The sequence below is a fragment of the Rhinoderma darwinii genome, chromosome 3 (genome assembly GCF_050947455.1).
Source record: "Rhinoderma darwinii isolate aRhiDar2 chromosome 3, aRhiDar2.hap1, whole genome shotgun sequence".
NCBI lineage: Eukaryota > Metazoa > Chordata > Amphibia > Anura > Rhinodermatidae > Rhinoderma > Rhinoderma darwinii.
The window spans coordinates 401484938-401507010 of record NC_134689.1 but is presented as its reverse complement, the minus strand read 5'-3'; the positions used below and the strand labels follow the sequence as shown (position 1 = coordinate 401507010).

General features: G+C 40.1%; 1 protein-coding gene across 4 annotated transcripts in view; it reads right to left on the bottom strand.

Annotated features, from left to right (window-relative positions):
• The window catches only part of BRME1 (break repair meiotic recombinase recruitment factor 1), a 48631-nt gene that overhangs the window by 26429 nt on the left and 129 nt on the right, over positions 1-22073 (bottom strand). For 2 of the 4 annotated variants that reach the window (XM_075859160.1, XM_075859158.1), the window contains exons 2-6: positions 21275-21311; positions 19423-19628; positions 18104-19006; positions 12316-12437; positions 10066-10134 (exon numbers count right to left, since the gene is read on the bottom strand). In XM_075859160.1, coding sequence (XP_075715275.1) covers positions 10066-10134; positions 12316-12437; positions 18104-19006; positions 19423-19628; positions 21275-21299 — 1325 coding nt within the window. In that variant the 5' untranslated portion in view covers positions 21300-21311. Of the gene's footprint in view, positions 1-10060; positions 10135-12315; positions 12438-18103; positions 19007-19422; positions 19629-21274; positions 21312-21924; positions 22055-22073 lie in introns of those variants that run through there. The other 2 variants (XM_075859159.1, XM_075859161.1) reach the window with 2 other exon arrangements.

Below are 22073 nucleotides of genomic sequence, written 5' to 3'. Positions count from 1 at the left end.
TCCGACTGCTGGTGTTCTGGGCCTGGATGACCTGACTCCTGCTGGACCTCCTGTCTGGTCATTATTGACCCTGACATTAGAGCCTCCTCCTCTACAGCGTCCGTCTCAGTCATAAACTCCTCAACAGGAATCTGTTTACAGATATTGTGCCACGCGTCAGGACAGTCCCTGTGCGGGTGACCTACCCTCCCACACAGATTACATCGGACATTCTGACAGTTGGCACTTAGATGGCCAACTTCACCGCACAGGTTACACTTTACCACGGTGCAGATGTTTGCCAGGTGACCGGTCTTGCCACACTTGAAGCACTTTCTGGGTTGACCAGGATAAAAACAAACACCCTTTTCTCTCCCAATGAAGAAGGAATTGGGTAAATGTAACATTACATTGTTATGCTGGGGCAGTTTTACCAGAACCCTCCACCCTCCAGTCCAGATACCATCAGCGTCTCTGTTCTTGGTCAGGTCAGACACCAGGTCAAAGTGCCGCCTGAGCCAGACCACAATATCCTGGGGAGGAACAGCTTCATTCCAAAAGAGGATGTTGACACCAACGGTATCTGGCTTGGACACTGGAATAAAACTAAATTTATCCCAACCGGTTTTGTCCATGAACTTGGAAAAATGTGCCCAGAATCTATCCAAGTCAGGCGTAAGCTTAAAGCTGACATCATAGCCCTGTCTGTCTGGTAGATTTATTACTGCCAAGATATTTGCTGCCACAAAACCCATCTGGTGACACAGAAGTTCTCGGATCACAAACCTCCTATCTGGAAGGTCCTCCTTGGCGCCCTTGTGCTTGAACCTCACCACATTCCCCCTTTTAAAAGCCTGGCCTGTATAGTTAGCGCCAGAGGTAAAAGATGAAGCACCGCGGCTCCAGGCATTTCTGGGAGGAGACTGGCGGGTCTCACTGTCCTGACTTATAGGATGAGTGTCTGCTCTAGAGGGGTCTGTCACACCTTGTGTACTTACAATTAGAGGGGGGAAATCAAGCACATTATTCTGAACACCTTCTGACCCATCAACCTCTATGTCATCATCAGATAAACCTACATCATACACAAGCCGTGCGTTCCCTCCAACCACCAACCCTTCAGGTACATTCCCACTCTCCCCAGTCTGTGCCCCAGCAGTACAGCTCTGCTGTGTCAGCGCATCACCCTGACCCATGGATGAACGTCCACCGTCCTGCTGTTGTGCCGAGCATCCTGGGACTTATGGTGCCTGTGCTGGTATCCGACTTCCATGCCCCTGTTCAGACACAGCTGCAGATGTTTGCTGTTTTGCTTTCTCCTCTTTCTGTGCGTCCGCTTCTAGAAATGAGAACCTTGCAGGTTGCAGCACTAGTCTGGTCCCTGGCCGGGGATCGTCTGGGAAAATATCTGACCCCGAGTCCACGTCAGAGAATCTGAACTCTGGATCAAGGTTCTGTCTGTCGGACATAGTAGAAAACCGTTCCTTGTTTTTATATGACTCTGCGAGTGGCCCCATCCTCTCCAGGACACCGTCCATCTCCCTCACCACTTGTGCGAGTTGCATCCCGAGTGAGTAAAGCTGAGCAGCATATACGGCTTCATTCTTAGGATTGGCGTTCTTCAGTTTATATATAGTGTCAATTTGCATTTGCAGCATTTGTTTTTGGCTCTGTAACTCTCCCATCCTCCTCACCAGAGCAGGGATTTCCTCCGCCAGTTGCAGCTCGGGCGCACGCTCTGTCTCTTTAGACTGTGGGCTTTGCTGGTGCAGGATCTCAGGATGTCTAACTGCCGCTGACCCCTCCAGATTAGCCGTCCCAGCTCCTCTGGTCTCACCCCCTGCTGGAAAACTCTCTCCAAGGCTTGTAACAGTTGTAGAAACACCTTGAGTATTCCTTGCAGGTTTTGCCTCCACAGACTTTTCAATGTTTTTACTGCTGCTAGACCTTGTGCGGCCTGAGCACGCCACGCTGGCCACCCATTCACTCTGCTGCAAGGTCAGTCTCTCCAGGGATGTTCTCCGCTGTCTGGATGCTGGAGGGGTGAGCTGCACCCCAGGTGCCTGTAATGTGCTCTGCCCCCCCAGTGCTTCACTCTCACAAGTACTTTTTACTGCTGCAACATTTGCTTTACTCACTTTACATTCTCCATCTTCCTTCCTTGTGCTGCTGGTGCTTCCATCCTGAGTGTTCCACTGCTCAACATTCACTTTGGGACTTGTATCCACATTAGAAAGAGCCTGGGAGTTTTCTCCCAGTAGAGGCCTGGAAGCCTGGGCCTTGCGTGGGGAGAGTCCCCGTCCGGGGGGTGGCCCCACCCTGGGCTATCTCCAGACATGAGGAGAGCTACAGACACACAACCTCACAGCAAGGAGGCCGTATTATAGTAGATATATTCTTGTACATAGTGGGGATGTATTATAGTAGTTATATTCTTGTATATAGGGGACAGTATTATAGTAGTTATATTCTTGTATATAGGGGGCAGTATTATAGTAGTTATATTCTTGTATATAGGGGCAGTATTATAGTAGTTATATTCTTGTATATAGGAGCAGTATTATAGTAGTTATATTCTTGTATATAGGGGCAGTATTATAGTAGTTATATTCTTGTACATAGGGGGCAGTATTATAGTAGTTATATTCTTGTATATAGGGGCAGTATTATAGTAGTTATATTCTTGTATATAGGGGGCAGTATTATAGTAGTTATATTCTTGTATATAGGAGGCAGTATTATAGTAGTTATATTCTTGTATATAGGAGCAGTATTATAGTAGTTATATTCTTGTATATAGGAGCAGTATTATAGTAGTTATATTCTTGTATATAGGGGGCAGTATTATAGTAGTTATATTCTTGTATATAGGGGCAGTATTATAGTAGTTATATTCTTGTATATAGGGGCAGTATTATAGTAGTTATATTCTTGTACATAGGGGGCAGTATTATAGTAGCTATATTCTTGTATATAGGGGCAGTATTATAGTAGTTATATTCTTGTATATAGGGGCAGTATTATAGTAGTTATATTCTTGTATATAGGGGGCAGTATTATAGTAGTTATATTCTTGTATATAGGGGCAGTATTATAGTAGTTATATTCTTGTATATAGGGGCAGTATTATAGTAGTTATATTCTTGTATATAGGGAGCAGTATTATAGTAGTTATATTCTTGTACATAGGGAGCAGTATTATAGTAGTTATATTCTTGTATATAGGGGCAGTATTATAGTAGTTATATTCTTGTATATAGGGGGCAGTATTATAGTAGTTATATTCTTGTACATAGGGGCAGTATTATAGTAGTTATATTCTTGTATATAGGGGCAGTATTATAGTAGTTATATTCTTGTATATAGGGGCAGTATTATAGTAGTTATATTCTTGTATATAGGGGCAGTATTATAGTAGTTATATTCTTGTATATAGGGGCAGTATTATAGTAGTTATATTCTTGTATATAGGGGGCAGTATTATAGTAGTTATATTCTTCTATATAGGAGCAGTATTATAGTAGTTATATTCTTGTATATAGGGGCAGTATTATAGTAGTTATATTCTTGTATATAGGGGCAGTATTATAGTAGTTATATTCTTGTATATAGGGGGCAGTATTATAGTAGTTATAGTCTTGTATATAGGGGCAGTATTATAGTAGTTATATTCTTGTACATAGTGGGGATGTATTATAGTAGTTATATTCTTGTATATAGGAGGCAGTATTATAGTAGTTATATTCTTGTATATAGGGGCAGTATTATAGTAGTTATATTCTTGTATATAGGGGCAGTATTATAGTAGTTATATTCTTGTATATAGGGGCAGTATTATAGTAGTTATATTCTTGTATATAGGGAGCAGTATTATAGTAGTTATATTCTTGTACATAGGGAGCAGTATTATAGTAGTTATATTCTTGTATATAGGGGCAGTATTATAGTAGTTATATTCTTGTATATAGGGGGCAGTATTATAGTAGTTATATTCTTGTACATAGGGGCAGTATTATAGTAGTTATATTCTTGTATATAGGGGCAGTATTATAGTAGTTATATTCTTGTACATAGGGAGCAGTATTATAGTAGTTATATTCTTGTACATAGGGGCAGTATTATAGTAGTTATATTCTTCTATATAGGAGCAGTATTATAATAGTTATATTCTTGTATATAGGGGCAGTATTATAGTAGTTATATTCTTGTATATAGGGGCAGTATTATAGTAGTTATATTCTTGTATATAGGAGCAGTATTATAGTGGTTATATTCTTGTACATAGTGGGGATGTATTATAGTAGTTATATTCTTGTATATAGGAGGCAGTATTATAGTAGTTATATTCTTGTATATAGGGAGCAGTATTATAGTAGTTATATTCTTGTATATAGGGGCAGTATTATAGTAGTTATATTCTTGTACATAGGAGGCAGTATTATAGTAGTTATATTCTTGTATATATGGGACAGTATTATAGTAGTTATATTCTTGTATATAGGGGCAGTATTATAGTAGTTATATTCTTGTATATAGGGGCAGTATTATAGTAGTTATATTCTTGTATATAGGGGCAGTATTATAGTAGTTATATTCTTGTATATAGGGAGCAGTATTATAGTAGTTATATTCTTGTACATAGGGAGCAGTATTATAGTAGTTATATTCTTGTATATAGGGGCAGTATTATAGTAGTTATATTCTTGTATATAGGAGGCAGTATTATAGTAGTTATATTCTTGTATATAGGGGGCAGTATTATAGTAGATATATTCTTGTATATAGGGGCAGTATTATAGTAGTTATATTCTTGTATATAGGAGGCAGTATTATAGTAGTTATATTCTTGTACATAGGGGGCAGTATTATAGTAGTTATATTCTTGTATATAGAGGTAGTATTACAGTAGTTATATTCTTGTATATAGGAGGCAGTATTATAGTAGTTATATTCTTGTATATAGGGGGCAGTATTATAGTAGTTATATTCTTGTATATAGGGGCAGTATTATAGTAGTTATATTCTTGTATATAGGAGGCAGTATTATAGTAGTTATATTCTTGTACATAGGGGGCAGTATTATAGTAGTTATATTCTTGTATATAGAGGTAGTATTACAGTAGTTATATTCTTGTATATAGGAGGCAGTATTATAGTAGTTATATTCTTGTACATAGGGGCAGTATTATAGTAGTTATATTCTTCTATATAGGAGCAGTATTATAGTAGTTATATTCTTGTACATAGGAGGCAGTATTATAGTAGTTATATTCTTGTACATAGGGGCAGTATTATAGTAGTTATATTCTTCTATATAGGAGCAGTATTATAGTAGTTATATTCTTGTATATAGGGAGCAGTATTATAGTAGTTATATTCTTGTACATAGGGAGCAGTATAGTAGTTATATTCTTGTATATAGGGGCAGTATTATAGTAGTTATATTCTTGTACATAGGGGGCAGTATTATAGTAGTTATATTCTTGTACATAGGGGGCAGTATTATAGTAGTTATATTCTTGTATATAGAGGTAGTATTACAGTAGTTATATTCTTGTATATAGGGGGCAGTATTACAGTAGTTATAATCTTGTATATAGGGGGCAGTATTATAGTAGTTATATTCTTGTATATAGGGGCTGTATTATAGTAGTTATATTCTTGTATATAGGAGGCAGTATTATAGTAGTTATATTCTTGTATATAGGGGCAGTATTATAGTAGTTATATTCTTGTATATAGGGGCAGTATTATAGTAGTTATATTCTTGTATATAGGGGCAGTATTATAGTAGTTATATTCTTGTATATAGGGAGCAGTATTATAGTAGTTATATTCTTGTACATAGGGAGCAGTATTATAGTAGTTATATTCTTGTATATAGGGGCAGTATTATAGTAGTTATATTCTTGTATATAGGGGGCAGTATTATAGTAGTTATATTCTTGTACATAGGGGCAGTATTATAGTAGTTATATTCTTGTATATAGGGGCAGTATTATAGTAGTTATATTCTTGTACATAGGGAGCAGTATTATAGTAGTTATATTCTTGTACATAGGGGCAGTATTATAGTAGTTATATTCTTCTATATAGGAGCAGTATTATAATAGTTATATTCTTGTATATAGGGGCAGTATTATAGTAGTTATATTCTTGTATATAGGGGCAGTATTATAGTAGTTATATTCTTGTATATAGGAGCAGTATTATAGTGGTTATATTCTTGTACATAGTGGGGATGTATTATAGTAGTTATATTCTTGTATATAGGAGGCAGTATTATAGTAGTTATATTCTTGTATATAGGGAGCAGTATTATAGTAGTTATATTCTTGTATATAGGGGCAGTATTATAGTAGTTATATTCTTGTACATAGGAGGCAGTATTATAGTAGTTATATTCTTGTATATATGGGACAGTATTATAGTAGTTATATTCTTGTATATAGGGGCAGTATTATAGTAGTTATATTCTTGTATATAGGGGCAGTATTATAGTAGTTATATTCTTGTATATAGGGGCAGTATTATAGTAGTTATATTCTTGTATATAGGGAGCAGTATTATAGTAGTTATATTCTTGTACATAGGGAGCAGTATTATAGTAGTTATATTCTTGTATATAGGGGCAGTATTATAGTAGTTATATTCTTGTATATAGGGAGCAGTATTATAGTAGTTATATTCTTGTACATAGGGAGCAGTATTATAGTAGTTATATTCTTGTATATAGGGGCAGTATTATAGTAGTTATATTCTTGTATATAGGGGGCAGTATTATAGTAGTTATATTCTTCTATATAGGAGCAGTATTATAGTAGTTATATTCTTGTATATAGGGGCAGTATTATAGTAGTTATATTCTTGTATATAGGGGCAGTATTATAGTAGTTATATTCTTGTATATAGGGGGCAGTATTATAGTAGTTATAGTCTTGTATATAGGGGCAGTATTATAGTAGTTATATTCTTGTACATAGTGGGGATGTATTATAGTAGTTATATTCTTGTATATAGGAGGCAGTATTATAGTAGTTATATTCTTGTATATAGGGGCAGTATTATAGTAGTTATATTCTTGTATATAGGGGCAGTATTATAGTAGTTATATTCTTGTATATAGGGGCAGTATTATAGTAGTTATATTCTTGTATATAGGGAGCAGTATTATAGTAGTTATATTCTTGTACATAGGGAGCAGTATTATAGTAGTTATATTCTTGTATATAGGGGCAGTATTATAGTAGTTATATTCTTGTATATAGGGGGCAGTATTATAGTAGTTATATTCTTGTACATAGGGGCAGTATTATAGTAGTTATATTTTTGTATATAGGGGCAGTATTATAGTAGTTATATTCTTGTACATAGGGAGCAGTATTATAGTAGTTATATTCTTGTACATAGGGGCAGTATTATAGTAGTTATATTCTTCTATATAGGAGCAGTATTATAATAGTTATATTCTTGTATATAGGGGCAGTATTATAGTAGTTATATTCTTGTATATAGGGGCAGTATTATAGTAGTTATATTCTTGTATATAGGAGCAGTATTATAGTGGTTATATTCTTGTACATAGTGGGGATGTATTATAGTAGTTATATTCTTGTATATAGGAGGCAGTATTATAGTAGTTATATTCTTGTATATAGGGAGCAGTATTATAGTAGTTATATTCTTGTATATAGGGGCAGTATTATAGTAGTTATATTCTTGTACATAGGAGGCAGTATTATAGTAGTTATATTCTTGTATATATGGGACAGTATTATAGTAGTTATATTCTTGTATATAGGGGCAGTATTATAGTAGTTATATTCTTGTATATAGGGGCAGTATTATAGTAGTTATATTCTTGTATATAGGGGCAGTATTATAGTAGTTATATTCTTGTATATAGGGAGCAGTATTATAGTAGTTATATTCTTGTACATAGGGAGCAGTATTATAGTAGTTATATTCTTGTATATAGGGGCAGTATTATAGTAGTTATATTCTTGTATATAGGAGGCAGTATTATAGTAGTTATATTCTTGTATATAGGGGGCAGTATTATAGTAGATATATTCTTGTATATAGGGGCAGTATTATAGTAGTTATATTCTTGTATATAGGAGGCAGTATTATAGTAGTTATATTCTTGTACATAGGGGGCAGTATTATAGTAGTTATATTCTTGTATATAGAGGTAGTATTACAGTAGTTATATTCTTGTATATAGGAGGCAGTATTATAGTAGTTATATTCTTGTATATAGGGGGCAGTATTATAGTAGTTATATTCTTGTATATAGGGGCAGTATTATAGTAGTTATATTCTTGTATATAGGAGGCAGTATTATAGTAGTTATATTCTTGTACATAGGGGGCAGTATTATAGTAGTTATATTCTTGTATATAGAGGTAGTATTACAGTAGTTATATTCTTGTATATAGGAGGCAGTATTATAGTAGTTATATTCTTGTACATAGGGGCAGTATTATAGTAGTTATATTCTTCTATATAGGAGCAGTATTATAGTAGTTATATTCTTGTACATAGGAGGCAGTATTATAGTAGTTATATTCTTGTACATAGGGGCAGTATTATAGTAGTTATATTCTTCTATATAGGAGCAGTATTATAGTAGTTATATTCTTGTATATAGGGAGCAGTATTATAGTAGTTATATTCTTGTACATAGGGAGCAGTATAGTAGTTATATTCTTGTATATAGGGGCAGTATTATAGTAGTTATATTCTTGTACATAGGGGGCAGTATTATAGTAGTTATATTCTTGTACATAGGGGGCAGTATTATAGTAGTTATATTCTTGTATATAGAGGTAGTATTACAGTAGTTATATTCTTGTATATAGGGGGCAGTATTACAGTAGTTATAATCTTGTATATAGGGGGCAGTATTATAGTAGTTATATTCTTGTATATAGGGGCTGTATTATAGTAGTTATATTCTTGTATATAGGGGGCAGTATTATAGTAGTTATATTCTTTTATATAGAGGTAGTATTACAGTAGTTATATTCTTGTACATAGGAGGCAGTATTATAGTAGTTATATTCTTGTATATAGGAGCAGTATTATAGTAGTTATATTCTTGTATATAGGGGGCAGTATTATAGTAGTTATATTCTTGTATATAGGTGGCAGTATTATAGTAGTTATATTCTTGTACATAGGGGCTGTATTATAGTAGTTATATTATTGTATATAGGGGGCAGTATTATAGTAGTTATATTCTTGTATATAGGGGCTGTATTATAGTAGTTATATTCTTGTACATAGGGGCTGTATTATAGTAGTTATATTATTGTATATAGGGGGCTCTTTGGTTGCTCCCTCCTGCAGTGACAGCGAGCGTCCGGGGGTCGGTCCTGCTCGGGCCGCGTCAAGGTGTGGCTCGTGGCGGATTGGCTGCCCGGCCGCCGCGTCATCTCTGGGTGGGAGTGGCCAGTACCATTTATGCCCGGCATCTCACTCGGCTCGTGTTCGACCAGCTGACTAGTGTCGTGCACGAGCCGGGTGAATTGTATGAGACACGCAATAGGTGTCTCCCGGCCATAATATAGATGTGTTAAAACCACATCAGTGTGACCCCTGATGAAGCACCCTGATTACTAGTGGTGCGGAAACGCGTAGGGACACGTTTTCATTGGCACGGATTGACCAGGTGTTTATAATATAACACAGTCAGGGGGATCTATCGGTCAGCAGTGTGTGGTGCCCTCAACAGCACCCCCAATTGCTCCCCCTTCTGTGTGGTCTACCGTGCTTACGCCTCTATCAGTACATTTGGCTATTTAGCCCAATTTTAGTATGGTTTTCCTATAATAAAAATCAAATTTTAATCGTTCATATAGGCAGTGATATATCAATTAATCAAGTGAATGGACATCTCTTTATATTGATGCAACAATTGTTGTGTAGTGTCATACATGTACACAGGGGTCAGTATTCTTGACAAAGTATCTGATCAATGTGAGTGGGGTTTTTGGGTCTGGACACATGGAGCTTGTTTTAAAACTACATGTGGCTTCCATATTTCCATCCTAAAGCAATATACAAATATTCATGCCTCACTTGAGATTCGACAACTCCATGATGAGACCTTGTACAGTGGAAGAAGCATCTTCTGTTCTTTGCTGGGGTCTGTCAGGAAGGCAAGAACAAAAAAGTGACATCAACATATTCATATCGGGATGAAATGTAGATTAATCTCAATAGAAGAGCGAGGGGATTTGTACATCAGATTCCCTTTAGCGCTAATATCTCAAATGGAGTGCCTAGGAAAAAACAAATATGTCCAAACTATTTGCGCAAGACTCAGTAAGTTGAACCAAACACCAACAACCATGAACTGCCCTAATCTGCATGATGCCAGGTATTCTGTAATTTACTGTCAGTGCTTGATTTACTACAGCAAGTATATGATAACATGTTACTTATTCTGGTCTCCAGTTTTATGGGCGCCACTAATCGTAAAACCAGTCATTTATATCAGTCACATACTGCATATCAGCACGGGAGGTTTGTGACATACACTAGTGATTATGGCGGAAAGGAGTTTTCTAGACTTTCCGTCACTCAGTCTATTGGCTATACATTTAGTCTACAACATTTACAGTGAGGGGTTAACTGTTGCTACATCCTTTTGCAGGTTTTGTATATGTCCCCCCCTCCCATTAACTAGCATAACACAAGAGATAAGAGTGTGCTGTTGCAGCCCTAAATCCTGGGGCCCTCACCCCTCCCTCCATTCTGTGAGGGACTGTCTACACAAGACAATGACAAGGAGCAGGACAAAGGTCAATCTCACAAAAATCACAGACAGAGATAAAGAGGCAGACTGCTGCGTGTGTACATGACATAGTCCGTGACCTCACACCAAGAAGCCCACATGTCATCTGACTATAAGACTTATATATATATATATATATATATATATGACCATGGAAATAGCTATTGGCTTCATTCACTGACAGCTAGCTCATGTCTATGGTCGGCAATATGTGGAAATAAGACTGTGTACGTGTTTCCGGGGTATTATTTGCTCCGTTTTTCTTGCCTAAAAACACTGCGACCAGATGTTACTGTATTTTTGGTGGCCCTTTCTTTGTTTTTTGTTTTTTAGGTCAGTGGTATATTTTTGAAATCGCAGCGAGGGTTATTTTGCTTTTTTTTTTCAGGCAGTTACTGCTGTTTTTCTCCCGTAGACGCCTAAGGTTTTTTTTGTTTTTTTTTGCTTGATCCAGAAAAAAGCATGTTTCAATGTGAGTTGTGTTTTTTTTTTTATAGTGTGGCTTTTTTTCCGAATATGTTGCAAAGAGGAATCTTGTACATGACGTGATCGGCGCTGTAATGTAGATTACAGCAGTGTTTTTTATTTAGAAAAACCATCATTTTTGACGGAGTTATGACCTATATTAGCTTTATGCTAATGAGTTTCTCAATGGACAACTGGGCGTGTTTTACTATAAGGCCAAGTGGGCGTTGCACAGAGGAGTGTATGACGCTGACCAATCAGCGTCCTGCACTTCTGCCCATTCATTTACACTGCACATAGCTATATCGCTATGTGCTGTGTAAATGAATGGAGAGAAGTGCATGACGCTGATTGGTCAATGATTGGTCAGCGTCATACACTCCTCTGTACAACGCCCACTTGGCCTTATAGTAAAACACGCCCAGTTGTCCATTGAGAAACTCATTAGCATAAAGCTAATACAGGTCTTAACTCAGTCAAAAATGATAATTTTTCTAAATAAAAAACACTGCTATAATCTACATTACAGCGCCGATCACATCATGTAGAAGATATTCCACTTATAATGTGGTGACAGAGACGCTTTAACACTGCTGTAATCTACATTACAGCGCCGATCACATCATGTAGAAGATAGGCCACTTATAATGTGGTGACAGAGTCTCTTTAACCAAATACCATTGACATGCTGTGGATTAAAAAAAAAAAAAAGCACCACATGTCAATTTCTGAGCAGTTTTCCGCTTATCATTTACGCAGCGTGTGGATGAGATTTATTCAAACCTCATACACTTTGCTGCTACTGTATTATGCTGCGGATTTTCCGCAATAAAATACGTCGCGGAAAATTTGCAGTATTTACGCTACGTGTGAACTTATCTATAGTGTATGCCACTGGACCTATTGAGGGATCACAATCCATTTTTTCCTCATCATTACTGAATATAAATAATATCTGTCAACCTATATGAAGTAGGAAACAACCTATATGAAGTAGGACAAGATTTTATGTGTAACCTGAGAGCAACAGGTTTTATGGAAAACCAAATGTGGATGTTATTACTCACCCCCTTATGTCCTGTGCTGGTGCAGCGTTCACAGATAGACTTGGTGGTGAAGTGGTGGCCTGTGGTGTCTCCTGTCTGTGCGATGCTGAGGTCATCTGATCACTTATGTGGTTTTCAACACCCTGTAAAAACACAAAGGGACCCATTTATGAAGACTGGCGTTTCATACGGCAGTCTCAATAGACTGAAAAGTCTCTTGATAAATGTGTGGCATCTTTCGGCCAGGCTGTGTGCCATACACTCCCCCGGGTTGATAAACGAATGCCACACACATACTCACCACAGGACCTTATATGCGACGCAGCACTTCAGTGTCATTAGTGCTGCGTCACGTACACGTCCTGACGCTGCCCGGCGTCAGGTCCTAGTATGAACGGCGCTGGAGTGCTGAAGGAGCCATGAGTCTCATTTTTATTTTTTTCTATTTAACTGTCTAATGGAAGTTGGGGGGGGGGGGGGGTAGTCTGAACGGGGACCCAGCGCGGATCTCTACCATGCTACGCCCCACAGAGTGAAATCTAGGACAGAAAGGAGCAGGCATACATTTCCACTATAATTTAGCGTAAATTATAATAAATTTGACAGGCTTAAAAAATGCAAGCAAATTCGGCACTTTGTGAACAAGACCTAAGGGTGTATTTCCATGAGTACTTTTTGTTGTGTTCCTTTTTCAGCTATTTTTGTAATAGCGGCAAAACTGTTTTTGTTTGTTCTTTACAAAAATCCTAACGATAAAACGCGTCAAAAACCCATGAAAAAAATAACATATAAGAGGATCTGTCACTAGTTTATTAATTTTCTATCTCCTAACTAATCTAATAGGCGCTATGATTATTATTATTATTACTATGACGTTTATTATGCCAAGTTATGAGCTTTTTTCTAAATATGTAAATGTGGCTCTAATAGCCAAATAGGAGGCGACTCTTTCTTTTCACTCTGGGCGGTGTAATGTTTTCTATATGATGCTGCCCAAACTGCTTCTCCCCCTTCCCTGCCCAGCAACACAGCCTGATCTTATAGTATACAGCTTCCATTGCCAACTGTGTATTCAACTCAACTAGTGATATCGCCGATTGTTTCACAGCTAGAACTGCGACCTCATCTTCCATATGACACCAGAACCGCTGTTCTAGGGGGTCCAGAGCAGGAGACACGGCTATTTGAAGTGATCCCCCTTCCCTCTAGCCTCAGTCTCTCACACCGTGTGAAGCAGCTTCATGCTGATAGGACAGCGTCAGAGGCTGTGAGGAGGCTCCTCCTCCCTCACACGGTGTGAAGCAGCTTCATGCTGATAGGACAGTGTCAGAGGCTGTGAGGAGGCTCCACCTCTCTCACACTGTGTGAAGCAGCTTCATGCTGATAGGACAGCGTCAGAGGCTGTGAGGAGGCTCCACCTCTCTCACACTGTGTGAAGCAGCTTCATGCTGATAGGACAGTGTCAGAGGCTGTGAGGAGGCTCCACCTCCCTCACACTGTGTGAAGCAGCTTCATGCTGATAGGACAGTGTCAGAGGCTGTGAGGAGGCTCCACCTCCCTCACACTGTGTGAAGCAGCTTCATGCTGATAGGACAGTGTCAGAGGCTGTGAGGTAGCTCCACCTCCCTCACACTGTGTGAAGCAGCTTCATGCTGATAGGACAGCGTCAGAGGCTGTGAGGAGGCTCCACCTCCGGAGAATCGCTGGTGGTGACACCCACTTGTCTAGTGTAGCCTCATTTGCATATGTAGAAAAAAGCTCATAACTTTTAAAATAGACTTTTTGGGACACAATTTTCACTAGTATTATCAGTGTGACCGCGCCTATTAGATCAGCTAGGAGATTGGGCATTACTATACTAGTGACAGAGCCTCTTTAAAAGGCAAGAGCACCACTAGAGTCTCAAAAGTCCTGATTGAGTCTGTGTGAGGTGTTGTGCACTGTATGAGTGGCCAATAGGGATCACATGTCAGGCTCCATAGCAACTTTCTTTTATAAGGGTTTATCTACATGCACTGTTTTTTTTAACCACGATTTTGCGCCAATGGAGACATGCTGCTTGGCTCATAGTGCATAAAGCCTATCTTTCAGTATTGATGTCAGATATAGTGCACTGTGTAAGGAACTACTGATGCAGAAAGTGACAGCTCCTCTTTATTGAAGCCGATGATGATCTTTACCAGTGCAGGTGATAAATCCATAGTGAATGGACACAGTCTCCCGGCATGATTGTTTGGATAGTTGTTGGAATGATATACAGATGCTTTAAGGGTCAGACATTGCCAGGATATAAATCTGTTTTTTTTTTTAGTTTGCAAAAATTCTTGCACATGGGCTGGTCTTGGTTTAATCCATCTTCTTAAACCCTCTTTCCTTTGATTTGCCTCATATAAAAATGATAATGCTGTGTAGTGTTGAAGACCATTCACATCAATGTCCACACATAACTGTAGGATATGGATACCAATTTTATTGGGTGACAAAGACCGTGGGTATATGCTGTTGCCGCTACGAGGATACTAAAAAATAAAAAAAGTGGCTCCTTCTACAGAAAATACCCCGACTACAGACACTGAGCTCATTCAGTCTGTCCGCAAGCAGTAGGAGAAGCAGAGAGAAGGTAAGAGAGGTAAAAAAAACCTTTGCAGAGCGAGTGTCAAAGGCGATCCCCAAGAACACAATCTTCTGGGATGGAAACAGGTAAGATTTGGATCAGTTGACAATCCAACCGAATCGACTAAGAGTGTCTAGAGTAATCTGGAGAGCCGTTTTGTTGTCCTCCCAGGAAAGGAACTTTATCATGTCGTCCAGGTACGGGATGACCGACAATCCCCTGGTGCGAAGGAGTGCCATCACAACAAAGAGAACCTTCATATAGACTCTCAGGGCTGTGACCAGACCGAAGGAACGGGCCACGAATTGGTAATGATGGGACAGTACCGCAAAGCGCAGGAATGTATGGCGAGTTTGGCAAATAGGAACATGCAGATACACGTCCTTGATGTCCACTGAGAAAAGAAATCCCCCCTTGTTCCACGGAAGCAATGACAGTCCGGAGAGATTCCATCTGAAAATGTGCGTTGAGACGCTTGAAGCCCAGGTTGGGTCGAACTGGGAACGACAAATCAGTTGGAATAGAAACCCTGGAACCTTTGGTTTCGAGGGTACCGGAATGAAGACCCCTTTGTAGGAGCAGAGAGTCGATTGTCCCCTGTAGGGGGACTTTGGAACAGCGAACTGAAAGAAATGCTCTAGAGGGAGACTGGCAAATTAGATTTTTATATCCCAAGAATAGCATTTGCTGAACCCAGGCGTCCGAAATGGGAGAGAGCGAAACGTCGTTGAAGCGCAAAAGCCTGTCCCCCACCCAAGATTAATCGATTGGGGGTGCATCTTCGAGCAGCCATGGCCTTGCCGGCTCCAGCCTTTGCAAGTGGAGGACGGGGACGCCAGGAGGGGCGAGCCTTGAAGGAAGGTTTGGCCTTCTAAGCTTGGTGAGACTGTGGTCTAGAGGACATAGTGTTGGAGAACCCACGAAGAGAGCGAAAACAAGAACCCACCTGTTTGACCTGAGTAGTACGCTTGACCCTGTTTTGAGAAAGATGGGCGCTCTTGTTACCCGTAGCATCTGAGATATTTTCATCCAATCTAGGACTAAAGACATGGGAACCTGCAAAAGGGAGCGCAGTCAGGGACCGATTTAAAGCTGTATCAGCAGACCAAGCTTTGAGCCAGGTAGTCCTGTGGATAGCAACAAAAGAGGCCGAGGCCCGAGCTACCAGATGCCAGCGTCAAGAGCAGTCTCACACAGATACTTGGACGCATTGGAGGTAAGGTGAGACAGATCCACCATTTCTTTCTCTGGTGGGCCCGAGAGCAGGCCATGACGGAGTTTGTGCACCCATTCAGTGATAGCTCTGCCAACACAGGCAGAAGCAAAAATCGGGCGAAGGGCATAGCCAGAGGCCTCAAGGTGGTTTTAGCAAAGAAGTCCACGCAGCATCCAGAGGATCTTTGAAGGAAGTGGAGTCCGCCCTAGGCAAAGTAGTACCCTTGGCTAAACGAGAAACAGGAGGATCCACCATTGGAGACCTAACCCATTTGGAAGGATTCCCTTCTTGAAGAGCATAGAAAACATCCAGACGACTAGACGGCATCCAATAATCCAGAAATTTGAATCCTGTGATATATGTTTATGGCACTAGAGATACAAGAAAATCTGGAGACTGGCAAGACCAACAACAGAATACTGAACAGAAAAGACCAACTATGAGACAGCAGATTTTATGTTAAGTTTTTTTCCAGGTCTTGCTCCTCGAGGTTCTCCACCCTTAGGCCTGATTTACACGAGCGTGTGCGTTTTGCGCATGCAAAAAACTTGGCGTTTTGCGTGCGCAAAATGCACTTAACAGCTCCGTGTGTCATCAGCGTATGATGCGCGGCTGTGTGATTTTCGCGCAGCCGCCATCATTATGACACTCCATTTGGATGTTTGTAAACAGAAAAGCACGTGGTGCTTTTCTGTTTACATTCAGCGTTTGACAGCTGTTGCGCGAATTACGCAGTTCGCTCGGAAGTGCTTCCGTGCGACCTGCGTGGTTTTCACGCACCCATTGACTTCAATGGGTGCGTGATGCGCGAAAAACAGAAAAATATAAAACATGTCGTGAGTTTTACGCAGCGGACTCACGCTGCGCAAAACTCATGGACTGTCTGCATGCCCCCATAGACTAACATAGGTGCGTACGACACGCGTGAAAAGCACGCGCGTATATTACGCTCGTGTAAATGATGCCTTACAGAAAATATTATACACTTTTCTATTAAACAAGAATTCTGAATATTTGATAATCCAGCATCTATCAGGTTCCAATAATGCTGCATAAAACGGCTTTTATTCATCACTTCACCCATGATCACTAATTTTTCAACAAACTTTGCATAAATCAATAGTACAGGTGAACATAAGAAACTTTTTAATATATCTTATTAGAGAAAAACGCCTTTTTCCACTTTTCAGGCTCCTTTCCTCCCCCCTGCACTGATCATTCACTGCTAAAATCTGTGCGACGAGTGGGACTATCAGCTCACTGAGGGATCAGGTTAAAGCTGCCCATAGAAGTCTACGAAGAGGGGGGGAGGGAGCAGAGTGAGAAAGAGGCAGAGAGACACACAAAGACGCTGCTACAGCTTTCTAGTAAGTGTTTTATCTCACCCCAGTGCTGGATTCACAGCTACACTGCTCATTACTGCTATACAATCTCCTTCATTCTGCTGAAGCCTCTATATATGTGATAGAGAAAGGAGAGCTGGATTCTCCTCTTCTATGTGTGCTGTATATAGAAGACATGACAGCAGTTAGGCTCCACTCACTAGCTCAGAGACAACTGAGATGTAGAGCCTGCAGAGGGGAAAACTGCTAAATAATGCAGAATACAAGTCATATAATGGCCAGAAATAGTGTTATGTCTCATATATACACATATGACAGTTTATTCTGAAAAGTCCCCTAAAATTTTAGGTACGATGGCCAATGATATGCAGTTGCCAAAGGATCCCGTTGAAATTGTTGCGATCTGCCAACAATCTTATGTCTATAGAGACAGCCTGAGTGTCCCCTGATAACCTATCTCAGAAGAAACAGGGTTTTGATGATCTAAATTTTTACCTGTTTTCCCAAGATAAATGGCGCATGAAGTTTAATTTTGCTATTTTTTAAATCTGTGTCTTGCACCACCCCGTTTGGCCCGGCACTAGGCATAACAACCTGTGAGTTCTGCCATGTGTGTTCCTATAAAACATAATATACCTTTCCTTGCTCATAGAAGCTCTCTTCCAAGGCTCCTAGCAGCTGGCTGTCCTGCAGGCCCAGGTCATTGGTCAGTCCTCTCGGATTTTCAGGCAGGGCATCTGTTTGTTGTGAACGGATCATTTCCACTCCACACAGTAGCGTTTGGTCTGTTACCATTGCCCAGGTGTCTTCTGGTGACATTATAACTTTTGGTTGTGATTTGGGATCTTGACAATGTTCCACGTCTCTTCCCTCTAACTTCAGATCACAGTCAGGTAAGAAGGTGTCTTTTATCTGGTAGGTGATTTCTGGAATATTAGGAGTATCTTGTAGATGTGAGGCTTCAGATGGTAAAAATGGGAGCTCTGAAGTTTCAATAAGACATTTTTGGGATGCTAGTAAGTCAGACTTTGGCTCTTTAAGAGGAGAGCTGTCTCCTGGGCGGGCTGAGACATTTTTGTCCATACAAGTGTCAATAAGCAGCATCTCAGATGTATCCCCTGGTTTACAATCATCACCATTCACATCACCTTTCATACTCCCCTCCACGAACATGATGGGGCATTTAGGGGTATCGCTTGTCTGATAGTCTCTTGCACCTTCATCCACTTGCCCACTGAAGTTTATGGCCTCCGTTATACTGGTGTCTGGCACATCGGTCTCATTCAGGCATTTCTCACTGATGTTGCTTTCAGCCGTTTCTATGGCCGTAAGACAGAGATTACCTGTGATCCCATCACTGACTTGTTCTGTAACAGACGGCTCAGTGATGATCGCAGTGGATGTCTCAGGCGGGACTATGCTGTCTCTAGCATCTGTGTCCAGATAATCCCCCTGGTGGCAGGCTTGGAGTACTGCAGTAAGCGGCAATGGAGAGAACACTTCTGGATTAGTTGCATTCAGCTGACCTTCAGTGAAACCCTAAAATAGATAACGATAATAATAATAATAATAGAAAGCGAAATGTAAAAAAAATGCAAGTTGTATTGAATATTGCGGGACAGTGTATACAAAATCATAATACAGATCATCGTGATATAGGAGCTGACACTAGTGACATCACTGCTCCTGGCGTGATGACATCACTAAATGTGAGAAGCTCAGTTGATTGATATATCAGTACAGAAGAACCTAATACACTCTGCACTGATAGCTTCAGGTAGATTGGACTCATTGTGGGCCCCTTCCTTTGCTGTGCCCTAGGGCTCGACTATTCAATCCACCACCATGCCATCACTCCTATAGTGTTACTGCAGGAAGCAGGGCACGGTGATATACAGTGATATACACTGTGCTCTTGACCTCGGTACACATATATAAGGTTTTGAGATACTCACCGGGCAGGGACATGGTTGGTGGTCATCAGTCTGACAAATGTTCTGTTGAGGAGCTTCCAGCTTTCTGTTATGGTCCACTGCAGAGTCATCTTCTTCCTCCACACAGTTCTCTGAAGGCTCCTGATTCTTGAGGCTGGGCTGAGAGAAGGTTGGTTCTGGAGATATGACACTGCCTTCCGAGGTGTTCCTGGATGTGGAGTTGGCATCTGAAGCGTAGAAACACACAGATTACCGGAGTGGCCTAAAGGGTATCCCTACCCAAGTTCAATAAATACAATTTTATTGACTGACCCATGAGAGCGGTATTTCAAACACACTGGAAGCCGCAGTACCACTAATGGCCTCCCACAGGAGAGGTGCCCTGACCCACAGCTTGTGGCCCTCTGATTACCAACCAACCACATGCATTGGAGTGTAGCATCGCCATCAGCCTTATAACCGCAATTACAGAACAATGAGGGTAGAGTGGGTTGGTAGTCTGAAGTCCAGGTAAGAGTGCAAGGAACGGACATCCCATGCTCCTTCACGCAAAACCCTACCTAGCCCTTCCTCTTACACCCTTCTTGTTCAGGAGAGGTGTGTTTCCCAGAGCTGGTAAGAATAAGGCCTCGCGCCCACTTCAGTTATTTTCTTCGATGTTTCTTCGATCCGTTTTTTTAACGGATAGCCCACTGACACATTCATTTCTATTGTGCCATGCGTACTTTCGTTGCTTTAAATAAACCGTGTGGCCGTTCCGACAAAAATAGGGGGCGGGTCCTTCTCCTGTCCATTTTTGACAGAACAGTCTCGGCCATTTCATTCATACCCCTCTACCTTTGCCCATAAATATGAGGGGTAGAACCCACCTCCCGCTCACTTCTCCAGAATGAGCGTTGAATTCATATAAAAAAAAAATCTTAAGCGAATGTGCAAAAAATTTAATTCCACCATTATTTTTTTTATTTGTTTTGTTAGCCAAACACCTTCAATTGTATTTAAAATGTATTTTGCGGCTTGTGATATATGTTTGTTTTTTTAATGTTTTAAGACTTTATATTAAATAAAATGTTGAGAATTCATTTTTTTTCATGGGCGTAATTTTTTTTTATTGATTATTTTATTCAACTTTATTTACATTCATTTTCTTTTTTTATTATACCTCCGGTAAGTCCTAACATTCAGGAGTTTTTCCCAGGGTGTATTCACACATGCAGGTTTTGTTCGGGTTTTTTTAAAGCCTAAACCAGGAGTGGATAAAAAATAATATATTTGTCATTCATACTTTCTATCCCTTTATTTTGAAATAAAAAAACTGCATAAAAACACCTGATCAAAACCTGCACGTGTGAATACAACCTAAAGATTCACGTCGTTTCCTCCATTCATATCCATAGCTACTCAAAATTCTAATGGTTGCTCTTGGCAACAGACAGCCACTTAGCCCACCCCTGCTGTCAGACATTTTTCCTAACAATATAGGTGTTATCTGAGCTCCCACAATGCATTGCTCTCTGGTAATAGGAAACAACTAAAGAACGGAGAAGAAAGCATGATATTTTTTCCCTTTAACCCCTTCTTGTATTTAGACGTACTATTACGTCCTGATTGCGGTGTAGAGCGTCCAGTGGATGGCACCGGAGCGGTGTCCGCGGCATCAGCAACGGCCGTCGCATATAACTGTATCCTGCGGGTCGCATCGCGGCCACATTCATTACTCTGATGCAGCCGGTGCTACACCGCCATCTTTGTCTGTGCGACCCGTGTTGCGGGCAGTCGCCATGTACCTCTAGCCTAAAAAGGTAGCGGGGGAGGGGTTCTGTAAATGATTTGGTAGGTTGTATATAATAGTGTAATGACAATATGTCCTCACTTGTCACCTTCCTTTTTCTCTTCATTGCTTCAAAGACCTAAAAATAGAAAGAAAAAAACTTTAAAGTGGTAAATTATCTGTTTTGAACTGCCCAAATAGTATTAAAGGGGGAGGGGGTCCTATGAGGGCATATGGATATCATAGGCAGGGTCCATATAGAGACACCATAGAGAGCCGCAGCTGTTGAGACAGCCGTATCATGCAATCCTAATGGTGTGACCCAGGACTGTAGTCTACACGGTTTAGAAAACTAGTACAAGGGGAAGCACTCCTTTTCTTCAGAAGTCCTTTAGTGTATATTAGAAATGTGAAAACCGTTTGTTAATAGCTTCCTTCTAGCTGAGATATGATCACTTGAAGTTATAGGCCCAAAAACTGAGGCTGCACTACTGAGATAACATATCCCTGATTCATTAGATACAGCGTTGTCAAGGAGGCCGAGTGTAGATTTAAATACATCCATATCTACACTCCACCTGACAAGACCCCACATTTGACAAAAATCAGCAGAGAGGTTGTAACCAGGATCTCTCAGTAATGCAGCCTCAGGCTTTGGGCCTGTAACTTAAAACCGATCATACCTAAGCATAGAGGATATCAAGCAGACCCCCTTCTTCCCCCATAGGGGTTTCCAGAGGCGTGACTCCCACCTATCAGTCATTTACGGCAAATCCTATGCATAATGTGTGCTCTGTTCTAATGGCGGCCATAAACCTGCTGTCAACGGCTATTAATGCCTCATAGATATAATGTGTATATAACGAGGAGATAACCGGCTGCAGGAGGGGGCACCGGGCGC